Genomic DNA, 19,709 nt, shown 5'->3' on the forward strand with positions numbered 1-19,709 from the left:
ATTTTAGGGCTTCCCTGGTGGCTCAGTGGTTAAGAATCTGCCTGCCAATGCAGGGGTCACAGGTTCAAGCCCTGGTCCGGGAAGATCCCACATGCTGTGGAGCAACTAAGCCCGTGTGCCACAACTACTGAAGCCCGCGCACCTAGAGCCTGAGCTCCGCAACAAGAGAAGCCACCGCAATGAGAAGCCAGAGCACCACAATGAAGAGTAGCCCCCGCTCGCTGCAACTAGAGAAAGCCCACACACAGCAAAGAAGACCCAATGCAGCCAAAAATAAATAAATAAAATAAAATTAAAAAAAAAAAAAGTTCCAATTTTAAAAAGAAGAGAACAAATCACATAGGATAGTTAGAACTTATGGGGTGATTTCACCAATTAGACAAAAGAAAAAATTGTCCAGTCTTCCTGAAGTCATCAGAGGCCTGCTCAACAGGTGAACATGAATGTTTTCTGCTCAGAGATACTCAGGATATTGGTCAAACTAATAGAAACAAAGGGTTCACATATTCTTAGTAAAGAATATATTTATATCACTAAGATCAAAGACTGGATATGCTTATGCTAATTGCCTTTCACCATGTATTTTCTTCACTAACAGCCACTTCTCATGAATATAGTTTGTAATCATATCAATAAATTCTTTTATAAAACAACAAATCCTAATTGCATGTAATATTGTTCAACTCCTCTTAGAATGGTTCACTTGGGAGATATCCAAGTATATAATCATGCTGTCAGACCTCAGAGTGACCTGAAAATTCTTCACATCACACTCATCCCACAAACCCTTTGCCTTTTGCCTTTTTTTTTTAATATATCATTATCATGTTATAGTGAATATTACTATTTAATTTTCCATAAATAAACATTCTAAACTTTTGTATATGATATAAGAATAGTTTTCTGGTTGACAGGAAAATAGTAATAGTAATTTTGCTCAAAAATATGAGCGCTCATAATCAAACAATGGGATTTATGATACACACTTCAAAAATGCTGAAGATCAAAGGGTATAACAACTGTGAATATACTTAAGGATTATAATTTAGTTAATTTATATTATTCTACCAGTTTAATATACAAATTGTAACCTTCTAATTGCTAGTTCCAAAGACACATTGTACATAAAGAATCTTCAACAGCTGTCAAAATTGTCTACTTTTTCTTTCCTATAAATGTGTCAATTGGGAAAGATAAACACAAAAATAACTATATGGCTTTCATTAAAATAGGAAAAATAGAAATTAGAGGGCTTCCCTGGTGGCGCAGTGGTTGAGAATCTGCCTGCCAATGCAGGGGACACGGGTTCGAGCCCTGGTCTGGGAGGATCCCACATGCCGCGGAGCAACTGGGCCCGTGAGCCACAACTACTGAGCTTGCGCGTCTGGAGCCTGTGCTCCGCAACAAGAGGGGCCGCCATAGTGAGAGGCCCGCGCACTGCGATGAAGAGTGGCCCCCGCTTGCCGCAACTAGAGAAAGCCCTCACACAGAAACGAAGACCCAACACAGCCAAAAATAAATAAAATAAATAAATAAATAATAATTTAAAAAAAACAAAAAGAAATTAGACAACACTTCATCCTGTACAGCATCCTGGGTCCCTAGAATCCTCGTGGAAATACACAGTTGCCAGTGATACTAACCAAACAGAATGAAGGTTTTTTGCAGGGATATGCAGCACCTACTTTATACTCCTGGTAGGAGGGGAGTGTTATAGCTTCCTGACTCCTCCCACTGCTTGAGATTCTGGAAAGTGTTTGCCAGCTAACCTGATATATGTATACAATGTACACCTAGCATGGGGGAATTCACTGAGAGGTAGGTGAGTTATAGGTCAAATCCCAAGCTTCCCTGAGCATTTGTCCAGAACTAGGCCCCAGACTTCCTTGAAGGCTCCCTCAACATATGTACAACCACACTTGTATTGGGGAGGTTCTTATATTGAACATGGTCTAAGGACCACAGTTACAAATCCATTTCTCCACAGTCTACTCCTTGATCCTTGATGAGTTATTTAGCCAGTAACCATGAGGTATATATTATTGTGTATTTTGTAACTGAGGATCATAGATCCCCAGACATATATAGGTATGATTTTATAGAACACAGTCTGTTCTTTTTGAGCATCATCATGGACTTAGGGCTTTTTACAGATTCAACTACATCTAGTTATTATAATCATGGTCTTCTTTTTCAAATTTAAATTATCAAAATTCAGCCAATAAAAGGTCTTTGAAACTGGCATCTTTGTCAGTACTTCTAAACATCTTGGAAAGTATTCTTGCTTTCTCACAACAATAATATATTCCAGACCAGTCTTATTTATTCTGGCTGCAAACATGAATGCAGTGTTCTCCAAACAATTCTGGCTCATTTTACTTGACAATAGTATCTGCAGAAGGCCAACAAACAAGATATTTAAACTCAGAGAGCCTTAGTTTCCTCTCTACTATGAGTATTTTAGAACACACTGAGCATTCTGATAATGTTTTCTAAATACCATTACCCATTATACAGAACTAGGGCCCCTTGGAGAAATGGCTCATTTTAAGTCTGGATGAAGAAATGAACAAGACAGGCATAGAGTATCTTGTAACAGAAAGAAAATAAGTACTTAAAAAAATGAGCTACCTAGAAAAAAATTTAACAAAAGAAGTGCAAGACTTGTACACTTGAAACTATAAAACATAGCTGAAAGAAATTAAATTAAGAAGATCTAAACAAATGGAAAGATAGCCTATGTTCACAAACTGAAATGCTTAACATTATTAAAATGGCAATATTCCCCAAACTGATGAAGTGATTCAGCACAATCCCCATCCAAATCCTAGCTGCTTTTTTTTCCTCCCAGAAATCAACAAGCTGATCCTAATATTCATATGGAAATACAAGGGACCCAGGAAAACCAAAACAATCTTGTAAAGAAAGAACAAGGTTGAAAGACTCACACTTCTCAATTTTGAAACTTACTACAAAGCAAGAGTAATCAAGAAAGTATGGTATTGGCCTAAGGACAGACTTATACATCAATGAAAAGGAATTGAGAGTCCAAAATTAAACCCTTATATCTATGGTAAATTGATTTTTTACAAGAGTACCAAGAGAATTAAGTGGGGAAAGAAGAACATTTTTAACAAATGGTGTTAAGGAAACTGGATACCCACATGCAAAAGACTTAGCTGGACCTCTACTTCACACTATAAACAAAAATTAAACATGGTCTCCAAATGGATCAAACTCAAACTGGATCACAGACCTAAATATAATAGTTAAAACTATAAAACTCCTATAAGAAAACATAGGAGTATATCTTGATTATATTGGGTTAGGCAACAATTTCTTAGATACAACACCAAAAATGCAAAAGCAACTAAAAAAATGGATTAATTGGAGTTTATTAAAATAAAAATCTTTTGTGCTTCAAAGAACGCAAGTAAGAAAGTGAAAAGACAACTCACAAAATGGGATAAAACATTTGCAAATTATATATCTAACAAGGGACTTTTATCCAGAATATATAAAAAACCATTCCAAAAAATAAAAATAAAAAATGGGCAAAGAATCTGAATAGACATTTCTCCAAATAAGAAATGCAAATGGCCAAGAAACACATGAAAAGATGGTCAATATCATAAGTTATTAGGGAAATGCAAATAAAAACCAATAAGATACCACGTCACACTCACTAGGAGAGCAAATGAAAATGATAGACAATAACAAGTATCAGTGAAGATGCAGAGAAATTGGAACCCTCATATCAACACATTGCCGGTGGGAAGGTAAAATGGTGTAGCTGCTTTCAAAACAGTTTGGCAGTTCATCAAAATGCTAAACATAGAAGTACCACGTGACCCAGAAATTCCACTCTCCATACCCAGGAGAATTAAAAACACATACTCAGGGACTTCCCTGGTGGTGCAGTGGGTTAAGAATCCACCTGCCAACGCAGCGGACACAGGTTCGATCCCTGGTCCGGGAAGATTCCACATGCCCTGGAGCAACTAAGCATGTGCGCCACAACTACTGAGCCTGCGAGCCACAACTACTGAAGCCCACGTGCCTACAGCCTGTGCTCTACAATGAGAAGCCACCGCAATGAGAAGCCACCGCAATGAGAAGCCCGCGCACCGCAATGAAGAGTAGCCCCCGCTCGCCGCAACTAGAGAAAGCCCGCGTGCAGCAACGAAGACCCAACACAGCCAATAAACAAACAAATAAATAAATAAATGTTCTTTAAAAAAAAAACAAACACATGCTCAAACAAAATCTTGTGCTTGAATATTCACAGAAACACTATTCGTAACAGGCAAGAAGTGAAAACAACCTATGTCCATCAACTGATGAACTGATTAACAAAATGGGGTATATCTGTACACTGGGATATTAATTGGTAATAAAAAAGAATGGCTGGCATACCAGTACATGCTTCAACAAGGATAAACCTTGAAATCATTATGTTGAGTGAAAGAAACCAGTAAAAAAAAAAAAAAAAAAATCCACATTTTTGTGATTCCATTTATATGCAGTATCTAGAACAGGCAAATTCATAGAGACAAAATAAATTAGTGGTTGCCTAGGACTGGGATGGTAGGGGTGGGGAGGAGAGCAGGAATTGAGAATGACTGCTAATGTCATTTTGGAGTTTGAAAATATTCTAAAATTAGACAGTAGTGATGGTTGTGCAACTCTGTGAATATATCAAAAACCACTAAGCTGTACAAGTTAAGTGGGTCGATTTTATGGTATGTGAAATATATTTCAATAAAGCTATGAAAAAATGCATAATCTGAATTTAATGAGAAAACAATAAGGCAAACCCAATTTTAAAGAAATTCTATAAACTATTGGACTACACTTCAAAAATGTCACTTTCATAAAAGACAAAAGCTAAGGAAGTATTCCAGATTAGACTAACAAGGCATGACAATTAATGACAATACATGAGAAAAATAATTGTTATAAAGAACAGCTGAGACAAAAGTGACAAATTCTGAAAGAGGACTGCATATTATTAGATAGTAGTAGTCTATCAATTGTGAATTTCCTGATTTTTATAATTATACTATAGTAATGTAACAGAATATCCTGTTTTTATCAGATACATGTTAAAGTAAAGGTATGGGGTCATGATGCCTGCAACTATTATTAAACAGATGATAATAATAATAGTAATAATGTATCTGTTATAGAAAGAGAGAGAAAGCAAATGTGGAAAATGTTAATAGTTATGAATTGAGGTGAAAAGTATAAAAGAAAATTCTTCTATAAGTTTGAAAGTTGGGCTTTTTATTTTTCAAAATTATTTTTGAAAAATAAATTTGTTTTTCTATAATCAATTTTATCAATAGTTTATTTTATTATCAAAAACTATTGATTTAAAACATTTTAATAGTTTTATCAATAGTTTATTATCATGGTTAGAAAAGATTTATCCACTCCTAGGTAATAAAGAAATTAATTCATGTTTTCTTCTAGTAACTATATGGTTTCACTTTGTACATTTCCATTTTTCACAGTTCAATTTGGTATTCTGGTGTATGGTTGAGAAACATTTCACTTACAGCTGTTCCTTTATGTGTATATCTAGTTTATCCCAACAATACTTGTTTAAAAGTCCCTCTTTTCCCCACCGATTTTAAATGCTATTTTAACAAATTGGGTCTAATTACAGATTTTCTATTGCATTAGTGAGCTGAAACCATTGTTTCAATTATAGTAGCTGTACTGTATGTTCTACTGTCTTAAAAAAATTTTTTTTGGTGAAATATAGTTGATTTACAATGTTGTATTAGTTTCAGGTTACAGCAAAGTGATTCAGTTATACATATATATATATATATATTTATTTTTAGATTCTTTTCCACTCTAGGTTATTACAAGACACTGAGTATAGTTCCCTGTGCTATACAGTAGGTCCTTGTTGGTCATCTATTTTACATATAGTAGTGTGTATATTTTAATACCAATCTCCTAATTTATCCCTCCCCCCCTTCCCCTTTGGTAACCGTAAGTTTGTTTTGTATGTCTCTGAGTCATTTCTGTTTTGTAAATAAGTTCATTTGTATCATTTTTTAAAATACCATTTTTATAATATTTTCATGGTTATTGTGCTTTTTTTTGTTTTTCCTAATAAACTTTATAAACTAAAGAAACAAAAAAGAGGATATTTGTACTGAGGTTTACATTTCAATTCATAAATTAACTTAAGAAGAACTGACCTTTTAATGATGTTAATAAGTTTATATCCAAAAACATAATATGCTTTTCTATTGGTTCATGGCTCCTTTGGGCTCCTTCTGGTTTTTTTTTTTTTTTTTTTTTTTATGGTTTTAGGCATTCTGTATTGAGTTTATGTCTAGATTTTTTTTCTTGCATTATTTTTGTTTTGCTACTAAAAATTTAGTCTCCTCTTCCATTACATCTTCTAACTGCTTGTTTTTGAGTCTATGAAGGTGTTAATTTTTTTTAAAAATTTATTTATTTTTGGCTGTGTTGAGTCTTCGTTGCTGCTCATGGGCTTTCTCTAGTTGTGGCGAGCAGGGGCTACTCTTCGTTGCGGTGCACGGGCTTCTCATTGTGGTGGCTTCTCTTGCGGTAGAGCACGGGCTCTAGGCGCGCAGGCTTCAGTAGTTCTGGCACACGGGCTCAGTAGCTGTGGCTTGCGGGCTCTAGAGCGCAAGCTCAGTAGTTGTGGCACACGGGCTTAGTTGCTCTGTGGCATGTGGGATCTTCCCGGACCAGGGCTCGAACCCGTGTCCCCTGAATTGGCAGGCGGATTCTTAACCACTGCACCACCAGGGAAGTCCCAAAGGTGTTCATTTTTTAATGTTGATTTTATAACCTGATATTTATATTCTCTCATTCTTTCACTAGGTTTTCCACTAATTCTTTTCGGGTTTTTTGGATATAGAATTATTCCCTCTGCAAACAGAAACAGTTTCTCTTCCTTTCCAATTTTTTATGCCTGTAAATTCTTTGTCTTTCTAAAACTTCCACGGCAATATTAGGCATCCTTATCTTTTCCTGAGTTGGTGGCAATGCTTCTATTGTTTCCCAAATAACAAAGGTATTTAACACAGGGAATTAGATGAATACAAAATTGCAAGAAGGGCTGGAGGAAGACGTTCTAAAAAGCCTTTAAAAATGATTCCCAGAACAACCCCTCTGAGCATCTCCTTGAACCTGCTGGCTAGCAGCAACAGCCAAGAGGAGCAGAAGCCTTTACTTCACTTCTTCCTTCTACATTTTCAGGAATGCATTTTATTAGAGGGATCTAATGTGTATTCAGAATGCTAGCAGCAAGGAATTCAGGAAATGCAATATTCAGCTTCCCAGTCTCTTCAGTACAAGAAGGCACCAACAGAATGTAATTTAATGGATGTTGAATGAGCCAAACAACTCTAAAATCCCTCTGATTCCTCAATCAGAAATAGAAAAAATTGTATGTATTAGTGAACTATTCTCCATTTCTACTCAAGTCAGGATATGAAGGATAAGTTCAGGGTAAAGAATGTGATAGCAACATAAGTGAAACATTACAAAGAAAAAAACCTTTCCAGTTATAGAATTATGAAGCCTAAGAAAGCCCATCAATAGACAGTAAAAAACAGATCAAATAACTATTTTTCTGGGACAATTAAGGTACACTTTTATCTAAAATAATGTACAGAAAAATAATTCCCCATATTTCCCCAACTGATTTAATTATTATCCATCTATTTTTATATTTCCCAGCATATCAACTTATTAGCGAATATAACAAAATATTAGCTTCTCTAAGTGAAAGACTTCAATTATCTCTTGCCTACCAGTGCTGTTCAATATATCTAGTTATGATATGAATCAAATATTAATTTTAGCACAGAAAGTTCTACAAGGATTCTGTTCACTTGTTGATCTACTTACTGTGTATCTTCCCATTTAGCAACACCAAAATCTGAAGCCTTTAATTAAATTATGAATCATGTCTAAATTTCCTCTTCAGAAAATTCTAGGTATGAATAGTTACTAGTTGACACCAATCTTTATAAGTCTCTATTGACTCTTGTTCAGAAAAACTCCAGTGGCTATGTTTGACTTACAGTGCAAGTCCTATCTTTAAAATCATTTCATCTGAGAGGCAGTTTCTTAAAATCAGTAAAAATATTTTTATACCATTTATTTGCTGTTTCCGTTAGTAGTTTTAACCTAATGTGTCCTGAGTACAACCTAAAACAGTTAAACAAATGGAAACACCTTTAAAATGAAAGATGTTTTAAAAATCCTTTTTCCTTCTCATTTGTATTCCTCTATTTATTTCCTATGTTATACTATTTTATTATATTTGTCACCTTGAAATGAATGAAATAGGGACCTTAATTATGTATGTATGTATATAGGTTAACTGATTTTTGTTTTAAGATAAAGTACATCATAGTACAAAAGAAATGTAAGCTCTCTTCATCCTGAAAATATTTAGGAAACCCTAAGAATGAATAAGGTGTTTAGTAAACTTACAGATACTAGGGGCTTGTTTCTTTGTGATGCTTCATAGCTATTTGTGTGTTTTTATGTATGTACACAGTACTGCTCAGTGTTTTATTTTTTCTAAATGACAATAGTAGGCTTTACCACATTAGATGTTTTTCATCCAAGTAGAAAAATTAAAAATATGCAATCATATTAAAATTGTGTCATTCAAGGCAAACTCAAAGATGTAAAGTAGATTAGAGGTTACCAGTAGCTGAGTAAGAGTGGGGAGTTATTGCTTAATAGTTACAGAGTTTCTGTTTGTGGTGATGAAAAAGCTTTGGAAACAGCAGATGGTTGCACAACAGTGTGAATGTCATTACTACCACTGAATTTTACACTTAAAGATGGTGAAAATGGTAAAATTTATGCTATGTCTTTGTTACAACAATTTTTTTAAATGGTTAGCATGGTAAATTTTATGTTATATGTATTTTAATCACAGTCTTAAAAAAGTAGACAGTCACTTACAAGAAGGGTTACTCCCTTAAAAATTGTTACATTTACTCATTTAAGATGTAAATATTAAATATATCATAGGGACTTCCCTGGTGGTGCAGTGGTTAAGAATTCGCCTGCCAATGCAGGGGACATGAGTTCGAGCCCTGGTCTGGGAAGATCCCACATGCCACAGAGCAACTAAGCCCGTGTGCCACAACTACTGAGCCTGCACTCTAGAGCCCGCAAGCCACAACTACTGAGCCCGTGTGCCACAACTACTGAAGCCCGCGCACCTAGAGCCCGTGCTCTGCAACAAGAGAAGCCACTGCAATGAGAAGCCAGTGCACCGCAACGAAGAGCAGCCCCCGCTGGCTGCAACTAGAGAAAGCCCGCGCAGCAATGAAGACCCAACGCAGCCAAAAATAAATAAATAAAAAGAAAAAAAACCCCACCAGGCTTTAATAAATAAATACATAAATAAATAAATCATAGTCTTAGACCTCCATTTCGGGGCCAGATTTTACCTGAGAATTTCAGATATGTAATAATCTATAATTCATCCCAATTATGCCAGAAGTTGGCATAGTTTTCCCTGTTGGATAAATCATTTAAATTATAATAAATGTGCTAAAACCTTTTGTATTTTAGCTGAGCCCAAATATTGAGGATGAAACACTGAACAACTAGAAACCTAAGACAGACTCCTAAAAGACAACAGGTGTCAGCCCTTGTTGGATAGAAGTCCTATACTGTGTTGAAAGATAATCTTCAATAATGATATGATGTATAGATACCAAAGCTCATATAATTATCAATAACCATGTGCATTTGCTTGAAAAGTAAAAAAATATATAGTATGAGCTAAGAAAATTCTCAAGAAATAAGACAATTTCAACTCCCCTCATTTGAGAGATAAGAAAGGAAGAAAAAAAAGTTCCCTTTCCCTAATTTTTCCCTAAGTACTCTTTAAAAGACTATTTGCACAGTCTTTTAATGTAACACAATGGTATTTTGTTTAAAAGCAATTCTTTAAAGATATTCTTAATGTTTTGTGTAGCTATGTTTTTGCTAATTATATATAGAAAACTAAAAATTACTAAGTCATGAAACTAACATAATTTTAGATGTACCTTTAAAGAGACAAATGATCATTCTTTTTTAAAGTATTAAAAAGAGGATGGAAAAACCCAGAAGAAGAAATTGCAATGTATCTTAATTGTTACATTTTATTTCTGATTTTGTACCTATCATTAAATATGTAGCAGGACAAAATAAAGTCATAAAACCATGAATATCACATATTGTGACCATGGAGAGTCATTCAAAGAAATTATGGTTTTACAATATGCTACTTGAGCACAGACTTCACTCTTAATTCAGAAGGTTAATTTCTCCCAAATCCATATCACCGACATTTAGAAAGATAAAAACAAGTACTTGTGTGGATTTGTTCTTTGTTTTCTGCACTCTTCAGGGACTTATGCTTAAGACTGTATGGAGTTACTTCTGAGCACAAGACAAACAACAAACACTGTATTGTTTACATCCCCATCTAGTGGTCTTAAATTTCTATTCTGCCTAGTATTTAAAAATTGAATACTTAAAAACTGAAAACTCAAAGAAGTTATCTGGAAAAAGTTAAAACAAAACAAAAATTTACAGCTAGGAGAGAGATTATTAGATTATATAATCTCATGCTATTTCAGCTAGAGGATGTAATGGGATGTCAGGAACTATGTGAAGCCATCAGAAAAAAAAAAAACAAAACCATGAAGCATGTCCAAGAGCCTCTATTTTACTTAATGCTATATATTAAGGCAAACGCATATTCTGGAGTTAAAATGCTTATTAGGAGTATTTCAGTTTAAAAAGCACAGGATCCAAACTTCTTATTCTATAGAAAAAGAACCTGATGACCTGAGCAATTAAATGACTTGCTCAGGACACATTAGGTTAAATGACCCTCCACCTGTGCACAAGTTTATTCAACCAGACAGTGATAGAATGATATCAATAATATAGATGTTTTATACCTTTTCCATTACAAAATACAAGTACATACAAGATACAAATCAAGTTCATAAGACACTAAATAATAACCCCAAGTGCCAACTAGGTATACACTGGTGGGTTCTGTGGGGTTTTTTTGTATATAGAATTTCTTAGATCTTTTTATCCTCAGAATTTTCCATTCACTTCATACCATAGCACACTTACAACCTGAAGCTAACTCAAACTACTATTCTACATTCTTTTCTAAAATTTGCCTAAAATTATATTAAATTGATTTTCCTTGAGAGTAGATAGTTCTATGAATTTTAACACATGTACAGATTCATGTTACTACCACCACAATCAGGATACAGAGCACTTCTATCACCGTCCACCCCCCCAAATCTCTTGTACTATACATTTGAAGTCACACATTCTCACAATCCCTAGCTCCTGGCAACCATTGATCTGTTTTTCTATCAATATAGGTTTGTCTTTTCAAGAGTAGTTTATAAAGGGAATCATACAGAATGTAACTCTCAAGAATGGCTTCATCATTTCAGCAATGTTGCCTTTGGGATTCATTCAAGTTGTTTCATGTATCTACAGTACATTCCTTTTTACTGTTGAAGAGTATTCTATAGTATACTATATAATATATGGGATGGTGTATAGCATAGTACAGCATAAAGAGAAATACCATAGTTTGTTTACACATTCAGCCATTGAAGAACTTCTGGGTTGTTTCTAGTTTGGGGTGATTATGAATAAAGAGTCTATAAACATTTGTGTCTAGGCTCTTTTCTAATTCATAAATGTAGGGGATTTACTATTAGAAGCATTTCATAAGTCATATTTATACAGAAAATGTGACACAAAATATAATTGTCATAAGGGTAAGAATTTAAATAAATACTTTCAATGTCTAAATTACTTCACCACTATTCAGGAATTAGCATTAAGAGGACAATTATTTCTACTTATACATGGGAAACATGAAATAGAAACATTGAATAATCAAACTTCCAGGCATACATCATAATTTACTTAAACACATAGGAAGGGAATGGCAAATAATGGGTCCACTATTTCCTCTTCCTCTGCTCATGGCGTATGTCAATAATCAATCAAGGCACACTTTGCTGTAGAGCCTTGATGTAGCCTCAGAATGCTCAATACACAGCTCTAGGTTGCTACTACTACATAATCAGAGTTGGGACTCCAGTTGCAACAAATTTTCCATTTCTGGTTTTAGGGGAAATTATTCTCAACAAAGCACAGTCTGTATAAAATTATTTTAGGAAAAAAAAATGTTCTGTAGCACTCTTAATCCTAGGCCTATTACCTTCCAAATGTGTAATTTTTCATAAGACAGAGCAAGAGAAACACTGACAGGGTAGTTCTGGACAGCCATTAGTACCAGAACAAAATCCAAAGTATACAAGGGAAAGGAGCCTAATCTTGGAAAAAGAAAAAAGAGGAGGAGAAAGAAGAAGAAAAGGAATAAGAGGAAGAGGAAAGGAGGATGGGAAGAGAAAAAGAAGGAGGAGGAGGATAAGAAAGAAAAAGAGGAGGAGGAGGAGAAAGTTATAGTTCGTTGAGAAATTGTTAAAATCTTATTTGTCACCCATTGTATTAAGCTAATTCTTCCAGTTCTGTATGTGGCACTTATTTGATAATAAGTCTGTTTTAATGCCTTCATACTACCTATTTGGTAAACATCAGTGTTAGATTATAATAGTGGACTCCCTCCTTATATTTCAAACATAAAAATGGAAGATAAAATTTTAAGGAGAGGTTGTAGGTAAAAATAGCAACATAGGAGAATCCAGCTTCCCCATCCCCCCCAGAAAGATCAAGGATTGAACAGCTATCAAGGAGCAGAATTAGCTCTGGGAGACCTCTAAAGTCACTTAGGAAGTTTTAGAAACACAATGCAACAGGACAAACTGAAAATAATCACACAAGAAGAGAAGGGAGACAGCTTCATTTTGGCTGCATCATCCCATCCCCCAAGCTAGTATTGTTCAGCACCAAGAAGGAACTTTCCAGATAGAAAGAGTTCTTCTTGCCAGGAAAGGAAGAGCAGGGTGAACAGCTTCTCCAGCCTCTTGGGGCACTCCATGAAGGTACTGCTTTGGTTTCACCCAGTCCAGACCAGCTAAGCTGAGATGTATAGAGACAGCTGGGTACAGGGAAGAAAAGCAGAGGCTATTACTAACAGACATGCAGCAGGAGTGATCTAGATTCACAAAGTTTAGCAGATTTCACTACTGATAAAGCCAATAGCCAGCATAGCCTCTGAAGACCCCCGGCAGATTTCATCAGATTTTGCCTCACAGGAAATAGCATTTGTTAAAAACAGCTCACTGCAGCTGCACAAATGTTAAGTCACTAGCCACCTGAGTCCTTCCCTGTCCTTGCCAGAGTCTGGTAGTCACACTTGCAGCCAGCTGGGGCTTCTACAGCTACACAAGTGCAAGACATCAGCCTAAACTTCCACTGCTGTGCTCAGGGCTAGACCCTCCACCTGTGCACTTGCACGCCACTGGCCTGACACCCACTATCAGCCCCCACTACAGTGCACATGCCCAGGGTGAGCGTGTACACCCACAGGCAAGCATGCAGAAAGCCAAGGCCCCGCAGCTGCTGTGGGACCAGATCAGGCCCTGCCTCCTGTCTCTAGCTGGCACCACAGTGCTCACCTGTAGCTAGCGCTTCCAGCTGTGCACCTGCATGCCCCCAGTCTGACTCCCATCACTGGCCTCCACTGCAGTGTGCACACCTGGTGTAAGAGTGGGCAGCCACAGGAGAGCATGCCAACAGTCAGGGCCTCCACAGTTGCCGTAAGCCCATAATCAGCCCTGGCCCCTACCATTACATGTATGTCTGCAACTGGCCCCTGCCACTACATAGGCACTAGCAGCTGACCCCCACAGCCAAGTGTAAGCACACCACTGACTCCAGCTCCCACCGCTGCTTGCCCTGGTCCCTAGTTGCTGGACCTGGAAGAGTCGCTGAGGACACCAACAGCCCTTGATGCCACTGTAAACCACCTGCAGTGCTCTCCAAGGCCCACAGAGTTATCGATGCTATGAATTCCAGCAGCCTGAGTCAAAAAGACATCATGCCCTTTGTACCTGGTACGGCCACATGCCCCTGCACTTGACACCCCACACCATTAGAACCAAGATCACAACTTCATCTAGTGTGTCCCTCACCAGGTGAAAGAGTTACCTTACTGAAGTTAGTCCCTAAAGTCTGAAAGAGGTGACTGCTTCTTCAAATGCTCAGATACCTATGCAAGGCTACAATGATCATGAAGAATCAGGGAAATATGTCTCTGCCAAAGGAATACAGTAAATCTTCAGTAAGTGGCCCCAAAGAAATGGAGACCCAGGAATTGCCCAACAAATAATTCAAAATAATTTTTCTACAGATTGCTTAGAGAGCTACAAGAGAACACAGGAAAACAATTTCATGATATCAGGAAGACAACAGAAGAATAAAACAGATCTTCAACAAGGAGACAGAAAACGTCAAAAGAAGCAGCAAAAATTTTGGAGCTGAGGAATACAGTGACTGAACTGAAGACTTTAGTAGAGAGCTTCAACAGTAGACTTGAACAAGCAGAAGACAGATCTAGAAGACAGATCAACTGAAATTATCCAATCATAGGGGCAAAAAGAAAAACAAATGAAAAGGAATGAAGAAAAAACCTATGGTATTTATGGGACACCATCAAGTGAAATAATACATGCATCACTGGAGTCCTAGAAGGGGAAGAGAGGGAGAAAGGAGTAGAAAGCTTATTTTAAAAAATAATGGATGAAAATGTCCTAAATCTGGGGAAATATTTGGACATCCAAGTTCATAGGTCACCTCAAAATTTCAATACAAAACAACCCTCTCCAAGACATCATAATAAAACTGTCTAAAACCAAAGACAAAAAAAGAATTCTAAAACAAGTAAGAGAAAAAAAATGCTCTCATACAAGGGAACCCCCATAAAGCTATCAATAGATTTCTCAGCAGAGACCTTGCAGGCCAGAAGAGGATGGGATAATATATTCTTCGAAGTGCTAAAAGAAAGAAACTGACAACCAAGAAACTTCACCCAGTAAACCCGTCCTTTAGAATTGAAGGTAGAAATAAAAACTTTCCCTAGTAAACAAAAGCTGAAGGAATTTATCACCAGTAACCTGCCTTAAAAGAAATACTGAAAGGAGCTCTTTGACCTGAAAAAAAAGGATGCAAATTAGAAATATGAAAACATAGGAACATATATACACACTGGTAAAGGTAAGCATATAGCTAGATTCAGAATACCCTAATAATAATATATTACAGTGATGCGTTAACTACTTAACTCTAGATAAAGGTTAAAGGACAAAAGTATTAAAAACAACTATAGCTTCAACAATTTGTTAAGGGATATACAATATAAAAAGATGTAAATGGTGACATCAAAAACATAAAAGGAGGGGAGTAAAAGGACAGAGTTTTTGTATGTGTTCAATTGTTACCTTATAAAATAGACTGTTATATATATGATACTTTATGTAAGCCTCATGGTAACTGCGAAACAAAAACCTACAATTAATACAGAAAAAGATAAAGAGAAGGGAATTAAAGCATACCACTACAGGAAGTCATTAATCCACAAAGGTAGGCAGCAAAAAAGAAAAAAGTAATAATGGTGCTATAAAACAGCCAGAAAACAATAAGATAGCATTAGTAAGTCCTCACCTATCAATAATTACTCTAAAAGTAAATAGATTGAATTCTCCAATCAAAAGGCATTGAGTGGCTGGATGGATTAAAAAAAAAGACCCAACTGTATGCGGCCCATAAGAGACTCACTTCAGCTTTAAAGACACACATAGGCCCAAAGCAAAGGAATGGCAAAAGATATTCCACGCAAGTAGAAACCAAAAGAGAGGAGAGGTAGCCATATTTATTTCAGACAAAATAGACTTTAAGTCAAAAATGGTAACAAGAGACAAAGATGGTCATTATATAATGATGAGGGGGTTAATTCATCAAGACAATATAACAATCATAAATATATATGCACTTAACATCAGAACACTGAAATATATCAGCAAATACTAACAGATCTGAAGAGATAAATAGACAATTCAAGAATAGCATGGAGCTTCAATACCCCATTTTCAACAATAGATAAATCATCCAGACAGAAAATCAACAAGGAAATATTGGACTTGAACCATACTTTAGACCAAATGGAACTAACAGACATATACAGAAAATTCCATCCAATAGCAGCAGAATACACATTCTTTTCAAGTGCACAAGGAACATTTCCCAGCATATATCACAAGATAGGTCAAAGAACAAGTCTTAGCTAATTTAAAAAGTTTGAAATCATACCTAGCAGGTCTGGTACTTTCAGTTACAAGCATCTTTGCTGTAGATGCCACGAACATTTCTGACATATAACTAAGCCATAAGGCAATTTTGCCATAAAAAATGAAATAAAAAATAAAAGAGGGGCATTAAAAAGGACATAAAGAAACATGATAAATTAACAGCAAAATTAAAGACTTTCCTGTGAAATACAAAGTATTTGAATTTGTTTAAAATGTGTGTAGATTCATGGCAATGCTGTGCAAATAACTGCTTTTATTTTGTGTGTTGTACCTAAGCATTTGTTTTCCAAGTCTTTTGTTCATAGTATTTTATACTTTTTTTTTTGCTTGTTGATTCATCTCCTCCTTTGGCATTGCATTTTTTTCTTTATTGCCAAAATTTCTTCCTTCATTGAGGTGGTATCAGTTTCCAAATACTAGGATGCATATTTGTAAAAGAGATTTGTATTGCATTGTGAAAGCCTTCTACACTGTTAGCTATTCTTGGTATATTGTCATATGTTCCTTGATAGACATTTCAAAGTTCTACACGAAATGTGGGTTCAACTATGTGCCTTCAACGCTCTTGCCCTTATTCTCCTGCAATAGGGTGTGTTCAAAATTAGAAACCAACACTTGTGGCAAATCATTATCAGCTCGATAAAGCCATCAATAATGTTGCTAACCAGAAGAAATGCCAAAGCATTTCAACGAGTTGAAACCAAACTGTCAACCCCCAAACCGTCAGTCAGTTATTTTAACTTTCATGGGAAAATTGACTTATGGTCAATTAGTTATGTTGCAGAAATGCTTGTGGCAAAGATGTCTGTGGCAAAGATGCTTATGGCTAAAGTACCTAGAACCCATGCCAAGTTTCTTTTCCGACCACAGTGGTATGAAACAAGAAATCAATAACATGAGGAAAGCTGTAAAATTCACAAATTACAGATATTACACAATATGTTCCTAAATAACCAATGAGTCAAAGAATAAATCAAAAGGGAAATCAAGAAATACAGACATACCTCAGAGAGATCATGGGTTCCAGACCACCGTAATAAAGCATATATCACAATAAAGTGAGTCACATGAATTTTTCGGTTTCCCCGTACATATAAAAGTTATGTTTACATTATGCTGCAGTCTACTATGTGTGCAACAGCATTATGTCTAAAAACACAATGTATATACCTTAATTTTAAAATAATGCCTTTGAAAAAATGGTGCCAATAGACTTGTCTGACCCAGGGTTGCCACAAACCTTCAATCTGTAAAAAACACAGTATCTGGAAAGCACACCAAGGTGAAGTACAGTAAAACAAGGTATGCCTGAATCTTGAAAAAAAAAGAAAATGGAACAACAACATATCAAAACCTGTGGGATGCTGCAAAAGCAGTTCTAAGGGAGAAAGTTTAAAAGGGTAAAGGACAATATTAAAAAGAAGAAAAAGCTCAAAAAAACAACTTCATTTTATACCTCAAACAACTAGAAAAAGAAGAACAAACTAAGTAGAAGGATGGAAATAAAGATCAGAGCAGAAATAAATGAAATAGAAAGCAGAAAAACAATTAAAAAGATCAATAAAATTAAGAGTTGGCTTTTGAAAAAGATAAATAAAAGTGACAAACCTTTAGTTAAACTAACACAGTGTGTGGAGAAAAGGAAACTTTGTACACTGTTGATGGGAATATAAATTAGTACAGCTACTATGGAAATCAGTATGGAGGCTCCTCAAAAAATTAAAAATAGAATTACCATATGATCCAGCAATCCTACTTCTGGGTATACATCCAAAGAAATGAAAACAGGATCTCGGAGAGGTATCTGCACCCCTATGTTCATTGCAGCAATATTCACAATAGCCAAGATGTGTCAACTTGGTGCCTTAAAAACACAAATTTACAATTCTGCAAGTCAGAAGCTTGAAATGAGTTGTTTAGGGCTAAAATCAAGGTGTTGACAGGGTGCTACCTTCTGGGGACTTCAAGAAAGAATCTGTTTCTTGCTTCTTTCAGCTTCTAGAGGCTGCCAGCATCCACTGGTTCCTGGCTACATCACTCCAATCTCTGTTGCCCTATTGCCACCTTCTCTATTAACCTCTTATAAAATATCTTGTGATTATGTTTAGGATTCACCCAGGATAAATGCCCCATCTCAAGTTCTTTCACTTAATCATATCTGCAAGTCCCTTTTGCCATATAAAGCAACATTTTTAGGTTCTAGAAATTAAGATGTGGACATTTCTGGGGGGGCCACTGTTCAGTCTACCACAGTAGTCAACTCCTCTCTCACCCAGCTGCCAGCAACCACTGTCCTCTTAGTTCTGTCCCTGTAGCTTTGCCTTTTCCAGAAAGTCATGTAAACACAATGATTACAGTATGTTGCCTTTGGAGTCTGGTTTCTTAGCAAGATGCACATGAGATTCATCCATATTATTACACTTATAAGTAGTTCATTCCTTTGTATTGCTAAGAAGTATTCCACTGCATGGATGTACCATACTATGTTTATCCATTAACAAGTTGAGGGACATTTGTGTTGTTTCCAGGTTTTGACAAACACTCATGTGTAGTTTTTTGTGTGAACATAGTTTTCATTTCTCTTGGGTAAATAGCTAGGAATAGGACTGCTAGGTTGCATGGTAAGTGCATGTTTAACTTTCTAATAAACTGCCAAACTGTGTTCCAGTGTGTCTTTACTCCTTATGTCTTTTCTAAAGCACACAGTCACCCACTGAGTAAACAATGAAAAAGTGTTCATAAAGAAAAAGTGGAGGAAATAGATTTTGGGTATAAACACTGTTTGCCAAAGAAATAGGAATGAATTCTCAATACAGAAAGATATAGAAATAAAAATAGAAAAGTACATTTAAGAGACAGGACAGATAGTACTAAAGGCTCCAACATATAGGTAATAATAATATTAGAAATTACTTAGAGAATAATAGAGGAGCAATACTGAATAGATAATAGCTGAAAAATTTCCAGAACTGAGGAGATATTTAAATCGACAGATTGATAATGCACAAGCAGAATAAAGAGTCACAACCAGATACATTATGATGAAAATGTGGGGTATTAAAGAGAAAATCTTCAATCTACCAGAAAGTATAAACAGATTTCCTAAAAGAATGAAAATTAAGACTGACAGCAGGAATTTCATCAACTGTTGATGAAATAATAAAGAAATAAATCAACAACTTTTTATGTGAAATATTAGGACCAGAAATATTTCAGAATTGAGATTTTATGGGAGGAGGGAGGATGTTAGAAAATTAATGTGGTCCATATACTGTATATTACATAGCACATTTAGCCAGCTCTGAGGAACAAGGCTTAAGTAGCAAGGTGAGAGGAAGAGAGTTGACAACAGGCTCCAGAAGCTTCTACAGAGCT

The 19,709-nt window shown here is 35.9% G+C and overlaps 1 protein-coding gene across 1 annotated transcript in view; it reads right to left on the bottom strand.

The window, feature by feature from the left end:
* Nucleotides 1-10,927: 10,927 nt before the first annotated feature.
* LOC309662953 (uncharacterized protein) overlaps nt 10,928-19,709 on the bottom strand; it is a gene marked incomplete at its 5' end in the record, with an annotated part of 47,945 nt that continues 39,163 nt past the window's right edge. The window contains 2 exons of the mRNA XM_082466159.1: nt 10,928-13,126; nt 18,070-18,198. Of these exons, the coding sequence (XP_082322285.1) occupies nt 12,969-13,126; nt 18,070-18,198 (287 nt within the window). The 3' untranslated portion in view covers nt 10,928-12,968. The remainder of the gene's footprint in view (nt 13,127-18,069; nt 18,199-19,709) is intronic.

Source organism: Balaenoptera physalus (genome assembly GCF_965194825.1).
Source record: "Balaenoptera physalus genome assembly, chromosome: 6".
Lineage (NCBI taxonomy): Eukaryota > Metazoa > Chordata > Mammalia > Artiodactyla > Balaenopteridae > Balaenoptera > Balaenoptera physalus.